At 41.6% G+C, this 13,599-nt stretch overlaps 2 protein-coding genes across 2 annotated transcripts; one reads left to right on the top strand and one right to left on the bottom strand.

The window, feature by feature from the left end:
- Nucleotides 1–1,068: 1,068 nt before the first annotated feature.
- Nucleotides 1,069–4,131, bottom strand: LOC137709107 (uncharacterized). The gene is made up of 3 exons (XM_068448235.1): nucleotides 4,042–4,131; nucleotides 3,818–3,948; nucleotides 1,069–1,765 (listed from the first exon to the last, which is right to left on the bottom strand). Exons 1-3 carry the CDS (start codon nucleotides 4,129–4,131, stop codon nucleotides 1,069–1,071), a joined length of 918 nt encoding a protein of 305 aa, XP_068304336.1.
- Nucleotides 4,132–4,262: 131 nt separating this feature from the next.
- On the top strand, nucleotides 4,263–5,120 carry LOC137709106 (36.4 kDa proline-rich protein-like). Its single transcript, XM_068448234.1, has one exon. The coding sequence runs from the start codon at nucleotides 4,263–4,265 to the stop codon at nucleotides 5,118–5,120; it is 858 nt and encodes a 285-aa protein (XP_068304335.1).
- The last annotated feature ends 8,479 nt before the right edge of the window (nucleotides 5,121–13,599 follow it).

Below are 13,599 nucleotides of genomic sequence, written 5' to 3'. Positions count from 1 at the left end.
TAAATTAATAATTTTATATATACAGTTGGTACCACAAAGAAAGGCAACAAGATTCTGTTCGGATTCTATTTGTCTGGAGCCTCTAGATCAATTGATTGTGGTCGTTCACCACATATCTAACGATGTAAAAACAAATCACGTTATCGGAGAGTGTCAACGTGACCAAAGGACCTCCAAATCCATGGATGCCATGTCTCATCCTTTGCCTTCACCCTTCCTACGATTCTGCCCAACCAAACATAGTCTCTGACCTACGTGCTCATTATGCATCGAAGCGCGATGTCGCTGACGAAGGCAGATCGTCACCTCTCTTCTGTCACGAACTCGTTCCATGCGCCAATCTTGTTTACGACAACATGCCTCTTCTGTCACGAACTTGTTTTATTCTAGAGAAGAGAAGATAGTGAAAAAAGAAAAGATAAAAGGCAGTGAACAAGAGGTTGTGGAATTGCAACCATTTGATTTGTGATGAACGGACATGATCAATTGATCCTGAGGCTCTACACAGACAAGATCTAGAAAGGATCCTTGCCCCAAAGAAAGGGGTAATAGTCTCTCTCCTTCATTGTCTAGCACGTAGATTAATACTTAGGTCTGTCTCATTACCCACAAAGCCTCTATAAAGCCATTAGCTTGGTATTGGGATTCAATATCTAGTTCCAAAGTCTCTTGAGAGTTGTGGAGTTATAGTATTAACATGGAGATCAATTATGCTCTGGCCTTGCTTTTAGTCCTCATTCTCAACTTGGGTAGTTTGCTCACTTCTCTTGCTAACTCCTATTACCCACCACCAACACACCCTCCAATTCCCTACTTGCCACCTAAACACCCTCCCCACATAACGCCACCCTCCTACCCTAAACCTCCAAAAAAGCCACCATCACATGTCAAACCACCTCCACATGTGAAACCACCTCCACCAAAGCTTTATCCCCATATTCCCAAACCGCCCTCAAAGCCATCTCATGCACAGCCTCCTCTTCATGTACCCACAAAACCACCTTATGTTAAACTACCCATTATAAAGCCACCTCCCTATCCAAAACCTCCTGTTACCAAACCACCTCCCTATCCCAAACCCCCAGTTGTACTGCCACCACCATCTACCCCTAAGCCCCCAACTGTAAAACCACCACCTACACCACCTGTTGTATTGCCAAGCCCACCATCAACATCAACACCTGTTGTCCCAATGAAGCCTCCTCCATCACCAAAGGTAGTACCACCATCACCACCATTACCATCTACAACCCCAGTTGTCCCAGTAAAGCCTCCTTCACCACTAAAGGTAGTACCACCCTCACCACCATCACTATCTCCAACCCCAGTTGTCCCAGTGAAGCCTCCTCCATCAGTTGTCCCAGTGAAGCCTCCTCCATCACCAAAGGTAGTACCACCCTCACCACCATTACCATCTCCAACCCCAGTTGTCCCAGTGAACCCTCCTCCATTACCAAAGGTAGTACCACCCTCACCACCATTACCATCTCCAACCCCAGTTGTCCCAGTGAACCCTCCTCCTCCATCACCAAAGGTAGTACCACCCTCACCACCATTACCATCTCCAACCCCAGTTGTCCCAATGAAGCCTCCTCCACCACTAAAGGTAGTACCACCATCACTATCTCCAACCCCAGTTATCCTAGTGAAGCCTCCTCCACCTACTGAAACACCACGCCCTCCAACACTATCACCAAAGATAGTACCACCCTCACCATCACCATCTCCAACCCCAGTTGTCCCAATGAAGCCTTCTCCACCAGCACTATCTCCACCAAAGGTAATACCACCCCCACCACCACCACCATATCAAGGCTAAGCTTCTTAATGTTAACCCCATCATCCTCATTGCTCTTCAGGGGCTCATTGATTGTGGGAAGACTCCTCCCTTTGGATTCTAATGTCCTACATAAATGATCATCATATCATATTCCTAAATCACAGTTAGTAGTTGTTAATCATGTTATCATTTAGTAATATGTGGCCTCAGCCAACTTATAATAAAGCATGTCAAAACTTAGAAGTGTGTACCAAATCGATATACTGTGGTAATTTAGTCATGTTATTTTCTTAAACCTTGGAAGTATATATAATAACTTGAGTTTAAATGAGACCTTGATTAATTCACTGTTAGTTATTCTCCTTTCGAGGACTTACATGGAACACCGTTACCGTGTCGGTGACATCATGGTCTTCATTTGTAATAAAGAATTATATAACATTACATCATTGAATCGAGACACTAGTGTAAATATTTTAAATTGATGATCGGATTTGTTCACTATATTCTTCTAAAGTCGAAGAATCGTTTTATAAAATCAAATCTAAGATAAAATAACCGCTAATTGTGATTTTTCGTTTCTAACCACCGAAGAATTTCATCCCATTACCTAATATTGGTGATTTTTGGTGTGTGCGATATTGGAGTACAACTACTAGAAATTTGACTTTGTTGACAAAATTTATTTGTCGGTAAAGATTCTTTCCTAATCAAAAAATTTGTTTGCCATTTTGTCGAGCAAAGCATGTCGCGTAAGAGTTTTCCCGACAAATTTTGATACTTTGTCAGCTAAGATTCGACTTTTCCTGACACACTTTTTTTTGTCGGCATTTTCATTGTTCCCGACAAATATTTTCGTCAGTACAGGGCTTTTAAGCTAACAAATAGTATTATTCAGCCAACAAAATGTGTTTGCCGCTGTGAATATTTCGTCGGCACAATCTTCTCTCTCCCGACAAAATTTGTTTCGTCAGGAAAGACATTTAATTTATAAAAAAATAAAAAATAAATGCTTTAATGCTCAGCTACTATATATGTATATCAAAATATAATACACAAAAATGTTAAGAAATAATACTTTATTGATTGATAAATTCTGAATGTACATCTAGAGGCTGAATGTGAATATATACAAATCCTGTACAAATGGAAAAGAATGTCCAAGCAATCTGAAACATAGGAAAAATAAGAATTGCATCGAAAAAGGATAACCCTTCATTCAATCGAGCCATCTGCACAAGTAGAAGTAGAAAGTATTAATATATAAAAACTAAATAAAACTAGCACCAAAGCATGCAATTGCAGCAATTTGTAAACCAAGCAATCTAAACTTAATTTTGTGAAAACTGATACACAAAATCCAATTGTATATAGAAATAAAGGGAGCATCGAGTATGTAAACGAGCTACTCATAATTGCTAGACATGGCCAAATATAGTAGGTTACATCTTTAGACTTGACAAAAATGCACCTGCAAAACAATCAACACCTTTGATCAAAGACCTAAGCCTCACGCGCCCATGAGGTGGGGGGGGGGGGGGGGGATTAGCCCAATGGATCTCCGATGCCTAAATCAGTTTCTCTGAGAGAGTAAAGTGTTTAGGGCTTTTTTAGGGGTAGCAAAAGCTCTGAAATTTGGTAGAATAAGGGGTATTTATCGGGATAGGCTGACCATAGGAAGCCACTTCATTCCTCTATCTTGTATGTGATCCTCATTAACTTGGTTTTGGAATGACCCTCAAGTCAATGAATTATGACAACTTGACAAATTAATTATACACATAAATTAATAATTTTATATATACAATTGGTACCACAAAGAAAGGGAACAAGATTCTGTTTGGATTCTATTTGTCCAGAGCCTCTAGATCAATTGATTGTGGCCGTTCACCACATATCTAACGATGTAAAAACAAATCACGTTATTGGACAGTGTCAACGTGACCAAAGGATCTCCAAATCCATGGATGCCATGTCTCATCCTTTGCCTTCGCCCTTCCTATGATTCTGCCCAACCAAACATAGTTTCTAACTTACGTGCTCATCATGCATCGAAGTGCGATGTCGCTGACAAAGGCAGATCGTAACCTCTCTTCTGCCACAAACTCGTTCCATGCGCCAATCTTCTTTACGACAACATGCCTCTTCTGTCGCAAACTCGTTCTATCCTGGAGAAGAAAAAATAGTGAAAAAAAGAAAAGATAAAAGGCAGTGACCAAGAGGTTGTGGAATTGCAACCATTTGATTTGTGATTAACAAACATGATCAATTGATCCCAAGGCTCTACACAGACAAGATCTAGAAAGGATCCTTGCCCCAAAGAAAGGGGCAACAGTCTCTCTCTCTCTCATTGTCTAGCACGTAGATTAACACTTAGGTATGTCGCACTACCCACAAACCCTTTATAAAGCCATTGGCTTCGTATTGGGATTCAATATCCAGTTCCAAACTCTATTGAGAGTTGTGGAGTTATAGTATTGACATGGAGATCAATTATGCTCTGGCTTTGTTCTTAGTCCTCATTCTCAACTTGGGTAGTTTGCTCACTTCCCTTGCTAACTTCTATTCCCCACCATCAACACACCCTCCAGTTCCCTACTTGCCACCCAAACATCGTCCCCATGTAACGCCACCCTCCTACCCTAAACCTCCAAAAAAACCACCATCGCATGTCAAACCACATCCACATGTGAAACCACCTCATCCAAAGCTTCATCCCCATGTTCCCAAACCGCCTTCAAAGCCACCTCATGCACAGCCTCCTCCTCATGTACCCACAAAACAACCTTATGTTAAACCGCCCATTATAAAGCCACATCCCTATCCAAAACCTCTTGTTGCCAAACCACATCCTCATGCCAAACCCCCAGTTGTACTGCTTCTACCATCTAACCCTAAGCCCCCACCTGTAAAACCACCACCTACACCAGCTGTTGTATTGCCAAGCCCACCATTAACACCAACACCAGTTGTCCCAGTGAAGCCTCATCCACCACCGAAGGTAGTACCACCCTTACCACTATCACCATCTTCAACCCTAGTTGTCCCAGTGAAGCCTCATCCACCAACAAAGGTAGTACCAACCTTACCACTATCACCATCTTCAACCCTAGTTGTCCCAGTGAAGCCTCATCCACCTACTGAAACATCATGCCCTCCAACTCCTTCACCAAAGGTAGTACCACCCCCACAACCACCATGCCCAACCCCAGTTGTCCCAATGAAGCCTCCTCCACCACCTCCACCATCTCCACCAAAAGTAGTACCACCCCTAGCACCACCACCATCTCCAACCCCAGTTGTCCTCCTCCACCACCACCACCATCTCCACCAAAAGTAGTACCACCCTCACCACCATCTCCACCAAAGGTAGTACCACCCCTACCACCACCACCACCATCTCCAACCCAGTTGTCCCAGTGAAACCTCCTCCACCACAACCACCATCTCTAACAAAGGTTGTACCACCCCGACCCCTATCCTCACCACCATCTCCAACCCCAGTTGTCCCATTGAAGCCTCATCCACCACACCATCATCTCCACCAAAGGTAGTACCACCTCCACCACCACCATCTCCACCAAAGGTAGTACCACCTCTACCACCACCACCATGTCCACCAAAGGTAGTACCATCCCCACCGCCACCACCATCTTCAACCCCAGTTGTCCTAATGAAGCCTCCTTCACCATCACCAGCACCATCTCCACCGAAGGTAGTACCACCCCTACCACCACTACCATGTCCTCCAAAGGTAGTACCACCCTCACCCCCACCACCATTTCCAACCCCAGTTGTCCCAATGAAGCCTTCTCCACCACCACCATCTCCACCAGAGGTAGTACCACCCCCACCACCACCACCATATCAAGGCTAAGCTTCTCAATGTTAACCCCATCATCCCCATTGCTCTTCAGGGGCTCATTAATTGTGGGAAGACTCCTTCCTCTGGATTCCAGTATCCTGCATAAATGATCATCATATCATATTCCTAGATCACAGTTAGTAGTTGTTAATCATGCCATCATTTAGTAATATGTGGCCTCAGCCAGCTTATAATAAAGCATGTCAAAGCTTGGAAGTGTGTACCAAATCGATATACTGTGGTAATTTAGTCATTTTATTTTCTTAAACCTTGGAAGTATATATAATAACTTGAGTTTAAACAAGACCTTGATTAATTCACTGTCAATTATTCTCCTTTCGAGGACTTACATGGAACACCGTTACCGTGTCGATGACATCATGGTCTTCATTTGTAATAAAGAATTATATGACATTACATTATTGAATCGAGACACTAGTGTAAATATTTTAAATTGATGATCGGATTTGTTCACTGTATTCTTCTAAAGTCGAAGAATCGTTTTATAAAATCAAATATGAGATAAAATAACCGCTAATTGTGATTTGTCGTTTCTAACCACCAAAGAATTTCATCTCATTACCTAATATTGGTGATCGCGATATTGGAGCATAACTACTAGAAATTTTGACTTTGCTAACAAAATTTAGTTGTCAGTAAAGATCCTTTCCTAATGAAAAAAATTGTCTGCCATTTTGTCGAGCAAAACATGTCGCATAAGAGTTTTCCCGACAGATTTTGATACTTCATCGACTAAGGTTCAACTTTTCCTGACAAAATCTTTTTTATCGGCATTTTCATTGTTCTCGACAAATATTTCCATTGGTACAGGGCTTTTAAGCCAACAAATAGTATTATTCAGCCAACAAAATGTGTTTACCGCCGTGAATATTTCGTCTGCACAATCTTCTCTCTCCCGACAAAATTTGTTTCGTCGGGAAAGACATTTAATTTATAAAAAAATAAAAAATAAATGCTTTAATGCTCAGCTACTATATATGTATATCAAAATATAATACACAAAATTGTTAAGAAATAATACTTTATTGATTGATAAATTCCGAATGTACATCTAGAGGCTGAATGTGAATATATACAAATCCTGGAATTCTTAAAACTATACAAATCCTGTACAAATGGAAAAGAATGTCCAAGCAATTTGAAACGTAGGAAAAATAAGAATTGCATCGAAAAAGGATAAACCTTCATTCAATCGAGCCATCTGCACAAGTAGAAGTAGAAAGTATTAATATATAAAAACTAAATAAAACTAGCACCATAGCATGCAATTGCTGCAATTTGTAAACCAAGCAATCTAAACTTAATTTTGCAATAACTAATACCCAAAATCCAGCTGTATATAGAAATAAAAGGAGCATCGAGTATGTAAACGAGCTACTCATAATTGCTAGACATGGCCAAATATAGCAGGTTAGATCTGCCAAGAAGACCATAGTGTTAAGGTTTTACCCTACACATGGCAGCCTCCTATTAGCCAAGGTGTTTATGGAGAAATAGAAATATTCTCAAAATATTCTCAAGATATTAAATAGGAAATAATATCTTGAGATAATGAGTAATTATCCCTAATTTATTTAAATTGGGATTACTTACTTGATTGGAGTCAATCTTCAATTGGGAATCTATTAAAGATAGGATTTGGGTAATTAATTCTTATCTTTAATTCCATGTTATGGGAAGGTGAGCTGTGGGAAGTCGTATTCAGCTGCTGAGACCTTCAGGGGTGTGAGCTACACGGGGAGTATCTGAGAAGCATACCTATTTATTGAGGGCAATCTTGTCTTTCTTGAACAAAAGTTCACTTGTCGCCTCTAGAATTTTTGGGATTATTTTGGGCTCAACAAATGCCCCCACACCTACTGGGCTGCATGTAGGAAAATGATAGTAGGTGTAGGAATCCTAAGCTACTTAGGCTTGTAGAATTGTTTCCCAATTTGAACTTGATCTTCGTTCTTGATTTGGAGATAGACTTCTTTGAGGAAAAGGAAACCAATTGCCCCCAATACCTATTAAATTCTGCCTTTAGCAAGGGATTAAATGAATTTAGAGAGCAATCATTATTCCAACAAGGAAAAAAAGCCTGAGGAAATTTTTCTTCCCCTTCCCTTAGTGTTCTCCTTCTCTTGTCCTTGCAAATGGTTGTCCCTCGTTGTTGTTGTTCTTCTCCATGCCGCGCCAACGTAAGAAAAATTTGAATTTTCTTCTTCTTGAATTTTTTGGGAGTCTTACAACTGCTTGGTGGCGCAGCACGAGTCAGCTTGGGCTGACCTGTAGGGCTGCTGGGCAAGGGCCTGTGTTAGTGGATGGCGAGGGAGATAGAGACAGACACATGTTGGATTTCTCTTATTAGTGCGCTGAGCTAAAAAGGCTTAAGTAATGAAGCGTAGGCCTCCCCCTAGACAAGGCCGAGTTGCTTGCAAAAGAGAGAGTGAGAGACCAAGTCCTGGGCCGTCAGGCCTGACTTGCGGTTGGGCTCCTGTGGTTGGGGCCTGGCCGAGAGAAATAGTGAGGGTCGTGCGGCCTAGTGCAGGGGCGCTAAGTTCGCAGTCCTTCTATGTTTTTTTTTGTTTTTTTTATTTTTAGTTTTCGCGAGCTGCCTTCTACATATTTTTCCTCGTACTTTTTGCAAAGATTTTGATATGTCTTCCTTCAATCGCAAAAATGACGAATATCCTCAATCCTTGTACCGCCAATGTGGTTCTTCCGGCAATGTTGGCTATTTCAAGGCTGCGCATGTCAAGATCAATTCCGATGAGCTGTTTTGGGATTTTCTTGAGGCGTACAAGCATGCGATTCGATCGAGGGTTCGCGTCAAACAAGTGAAAGATGATAGCCGCTATAAACCATGCGGTAAGGGCGTCACTGCTAAGGAAAGGGCCATCAAATTCCATCTGTATTACTTCGTGTTGGGATTTACTTTTCCCATTCTGCGTCTTCTCCAGGAGGTGATCCACTCCATGAAATGTGTGCTTGCTCAGTGTTCCCCAAATGCAGTTCATGCGATGATAGGATTCTCAAACTTGAGCAGGTTTTTTGATCTTGGCTTGACCACAAATGAGTTCTGGTACTTTTTTGAGATTGGCCACAAGGAAAGTGTGGGGCAGTTGAGGTCTCGCCATAGGCTGCTTGATGCTTCTTGCAAAGGTGACCATGAGTGGGCGAAAGACACCTTGAAGGTGAGTGAGGAGTGGGAGTTTGACTCTTCTCCTGAGCTGCTGTCCCGACTACCTTTATCAGTGATAAGTGAACTGCTTCATTCTTATCCTACTTGAATTTTTGTTGAGCTACTCCATGACTTTAATTTATTGATCGTCTTTCTTACTTTGCTTAGATTTAAAAAATGGCTCAACTCTAAAGACTTCAGCAGATATGAAGAAAGTTCACATCGCCTTAAGCATTCCTGCTAAGTATCAGGAATGGTGCTGGCTGCTCAGCCCTTTTCGTTGGGATAAAGGCGGCCTGCCTCCGAAGGAAGAGATAAAGCAAATAAAAGACGAAGTGTTGGCTCATCCAATCACTATTGTAGAGCTTCTTACCATTGAAGGTGGAAAGAAGAGATCTTTATCACCTGCTTGTGAGCCTTTGGCCGAGAAGAAGCCAATGACTTATTCTACTGCTCATGAGAGCTCGTATGCTTCCTGAGAAACTAGTCATTACTCTAACTTCCCGCAAGAGGGTGAAGAAGACTGTTAAGCCTGAGCCTGTAAAACCTACTGCTTCAAAGGTGACTACATCCATTGCTAAGAGACTTGCCCAACGAAAGGGTTCGGTAACGCCCCTGGTGTTTGGGTTTATATCGAAGCGTCCGTTGGGAGCTAAGTCTGGTTCGACGTCCGAGAGGCTCGCCGCTATAAAGAGCGAAAAGGTGGATTCTGCAGCTAAGGTGGCGTCTGGGCCTGTTCCTCCTTCTGCCGTGACTGACCCGTCTGCGGAGACAGGGAAATCTGTTCATGTGGGCAGTTGTGAGAAATCCACCGAGTCTGAGGCTAGAAAGTTTCCCAAGGTTTGTGTGCTGTTGAAGGCTGACCTGATTGAGGTTGTCGATACATGTGCCAAGTTTGTTAACAATGTTGGGAAAGTTGTTATCTGCTCAGACTTCTTTGCGAGGCTTCCTGTTTACTCGATGAGGTTCTCCCTAATTGCCATAATGCATAAGACTTTGATCCTAGCAGCTGAGTCTATGCACGTTGATCATGATGTTGTCAAGTGTGCCAAGAAGGCCGAAATGATGTTAGTGGCTCAACTTCGCTCAACTGCTGAAAAGATCGAGAAGCTCGAATCTGAACTCGCTATTTTGAAGGGGTCTGATGTTTTTGCCCCCACTTCTGTGCAGCTAGAGATCACTCATCAAGAGGTCGTCAACTTGAAGACTAGGCTTAGTGCGACTCAAGCGTTGTTGGAGGATGCAGAGAATGAAATCAGTCATTTTCTCTAGTGGTCGAGGACCTTGAGCGTGTCAATTCGGAGCTACGATCTGCTTGTTTTGCAGAGGACGAAGAGCTTATCTTCATGGATACTGAAGTGTCTCGTCACAATGAGGTTGCTAGTAAGCTTGAGTCCAAGGAAGTGGATCTGCAACGTGTGATGTCTGCTAGCGAGAACTTGAAAAAAGAACTAGATGAGCTGCATGGTGCTCATACTAGGTTTGTTGAGGAGAATGTACAGCTAAAGAATGAGAAAGTTGGTCACGAAGTGGCGCTTGCTTTTTATCAGGCGATTTCTACAAGCTTGTCTATGTAGACCATCTTCAGGGCAAGCCGTCGGATTATGAGTTTTCCTAGAATGACTTCGAGACTTTCTCCATTTCTCCAGTTGATCCGCTTAATTTCTCGTTTGAAGCTGCCTTTGGTGGAGCAGCTGAGGGTCAGCTAGTCCAGGCTGGGATGGTTGAGGATGAGCTGATGGAAGCTTTGGCTACTAGGGACGATACAGCTACTGAAGGCGTGGCAGTCAAGGAACCAGTGGTTGCGCAGGCTACTAAGGAATAGTCTTTTTGCTTAGACTTAGGAATTTTCTTCGTTTCCTTTTTTGTTATGCTTTATTTGAATTTTGTTGGCCTTCGAGTCGATTTATCAATTTGCTAGAAATTTAATACACAACTTTTCTTGTTTTGGTTCATCCTTTTATTTTGCTGTGCTTTTTGCAAAACTTTATTATTGGATGGTCGACTGGGTCAGCTATCTCAAGGAAGCAGCTGATCCCATGTCGCCACTTAGGTTGAAGTTTTGTCTTCAGGGCTTCTAGAGCTTTACCTGCAAAAGGAAAAATGTGAGATTTTTAACTTATAAAGCCATCAGCCGGACTCATGCTTATCGTAGAAAGCAAAGGAGGTCCACGTAGCTATTATAGTTATGATACTCAAATTTAGTGGCTTCTTAAGCTTTGGCCCTCCTGGGTCATGTTGCAAGATTTTTAACTTATAGAGTTGTCGGCCGGACTCATGCTTCTCTTAGGAAGTAGAGGAGGTCCACGTAGCTGCTATAGTTATGACATTCGACTTTAGTGGCTTTTTGAGCTTTGGCTCTCATAGGGCATGTTGCGAGATTTTTAACTTATAGAGCCATCGGCCGGACTCATGCTTGTCGTAGAAAGCAGAAGAGGTCTGCGTAGCTGCTATAGTCATGACACTCACCTTTGTCCTAACAAAACTTAAACCGTAGACCGTCGACTGGAAACGCTGCTTTTAAGTAAGTAGACGAGTCCGCGTAGTCATAGCAGGTGTAAGTCTCGGCTTACGGATTGCCTTGGGCTACTAGCTATTAGGTCATCGGCTGAACGTCTTACTTATAGAAGCAAACGACCCGCGTGGCCACTTCAGGCATCGTCCTTGGCTCTAGGAGGTGATTTAGGTGTGAAGTGTAGGTGGAATCGTGCCTCAGAAGCCACATCCTTCTGCGTTGCAACTTGATTCTGCAGGTCACTTAACTAGTATTGCAACACTTTAAAACCAAGTTACATTCATGAAGACTTGCACATTGAGAATAAACCATCTTGTCACGTAAACTCTTTCATGGGCAGGTGTCCTGCACTTAGCGTCTTTTCCGGTTAGAGACCTGGGAACCCGCAGGATTGAATCCTTCAGTCGCCTAAGTCTATTCCAAGGGAATTACTATCTTGGCCAATTCTAGGAGTCTTCTGTCTCAGGTAGTTGCTGTATTCAACATGAATTGAGCAGCCCCACCACCTATCCACGTCTAGATATTCCAAATGAAATTGTCTTTCCTTTGAATATTGATGATCCAGGGAATTGGGATAAGATTGATCAAAATCTTAGGGACATGTTAGTGGAAAGAGGTCCTAAAAGAGTTGATGATGTCGCATTTCCAAAAGATAATTCAGATAGGCATTTTTCTTCTGTACATTACATTAGAAAATTGCCTAATGGGGAGACGCAAGATAGGAAGTGGCTAGTGTACTCATGTTCTTTGGATACAGTAATTTGTTTTTGTTGCAAGTTATTCAAGAAAATTGGAATCAAGACTTACCTGGATAATGAGGGTTTTAAGGATTGGAAGAATATTGGTCACAGGCTTACAACTCATGAAACTAGCAAGGAACACATTCACTACATGAGTGAATGGATTGAATTGGAAAGAAGATTGCAAAAATCTAAAACAATTGATGAAAGTGTGCAACAACAAATCAGCAAAGAGAAAGAACATTGGAGACAAGTGTTATGGAGGATAATTGCTGTTGTGAAAAGACTTGCAAAAGTTACTTTGGCATTTCGTGGAGACAATGAGAAGCTTTATGAAGAGAATAATGGAAATTTTTTAAATATGATTGAAATGATTGCTGAATTTAATCCTACAATGAAAGAGCACATTCGGCGTATTGATACACATGAGACTCATTACCATTATCTTGGTCACAAGATTCAAAATGAATTGATACAACTGTTGGCAAGTGAGGTCAAAAGTGAAATCATAGCAAAAATCAGAGAAGCAAAGTATTTTTCAGTGATACTTGATTGCACTCCAGATGCAAGTCACGAAGATCAAACGTCTCTTATAATAAGGTGTGTGGATGTTACAAAAACTCCAATAAAGGTTGAAGAATTCTTTTTGGAATTTCTGAATGTACATGACTCAACAGGATGTGCACTATTTGATGTGCTTTTAGGTGCATTGAGCACTCTTGAACTTGATGTTGATGACATAAGGGGACAAAGTTATGACAACGGTTCAAATATGAAAGGCAAAAATAAAGGCGTGCAAAGCAGAGTACTTGAAATAAATCCTAGAGCATTCTACACTCCATGTGGCTGTCATAGCCTTAATCTTGCACTTTGTGATATTGTCAACTGTTGTCCTAAAGCTATGTCTTTTTTTGGAGTGGTACAATGTATATATACATTGTTCTCATCCTCAACAAAGCAATGGAAAGTTTTTATAGATCATATGCAAGGAAGTCACACCCTCAAACCATTGTCACAATCTCGTTGGGAAAGTCATATTGAAAGTGTTAAACCCATAAGAGAAAATGCTCAACAGATAAGAGATGCTTTGATTCACTTGGCAAATACTAGTAAAGATCCTAAGTCAAAAAGTGAAGCCGAATCCCTAGCAATCCATGAGCTGGAGAATTTTGAGTTCTTGTTAGGTATGGTTATTTGGCATGAATTGTTGTTTGCTATTAATACTGTTAGCAAAACTCTTCAAAAAGAAGATATGCATATTGATGTTGCTATTGATCAATTGAAAGGGCTTATATATGTTCTTGATCGGTATAGAGAAACTGGATTTGAAGAGGCAATGAATGAAGCTAAGAAAATAGCAAGTGAGATGGAGATTGAACCTGTTTTTCGTGAGAAACACATCATTCGAAGGGAGAAACAGTTTGATGAGAGTGCTTGTGAAGTGGCAACATAATCAGCAATTGAAGCTTTTAGAGTTTATTACTTCATTTATATAGTTGATCAAGCTCGGACTTC

The sequence above is a fragment of the Pyrus communis genome, chromosome 11 (genome assembly GCF_963583255.1).
Source record: "Pyrus communis chromosome 11, drPyrComm1.1, whole genome shotgun sequence".
Lineage (NCBI taxonomy): Eukaryota > Viridiplantae > Streptophyta > Magnoliopsida > Rosales > Rosaceae > Pyrus > Pyrus communis.
Note: the sequence above shows the minus strand (reverse complement) of the source record. Positions and strands in the feature narration are given on the sequence as shown.

Bases quoted from the DNA above. Each gene is read 5' to 3' on its own strand.
- LOC137709107 (XM_068448235.1), bottom strand. From the start codon at position 4,131: ATGAGAGAGAGAGAGACTGTTGCCCCTTTCTTTGGGGCAAGGATCCTT. The intron at 3,949-4,041 runs GTTTGTTAATCA...TTTCTTCTCCAG, and splicing joins CCTTGGGATCAATTGATCAT to GATAGAACGAGTTTGCGACA. The intron at 1,766-3,817 runs GTAAGTTAGAAA...TGGTGGAGATAG, and splicing joins CTTCGATGCATGATGAGCAC to TGCTGGTGGAGAAGGCTTCA.
- LOC137709106 (XM_068448234.1), top strand. From the start codon at position 4,263: ATGGAGATCAATTATGCTCTGGCTTTGTTCTTAGTCCTCATTCTCAAC.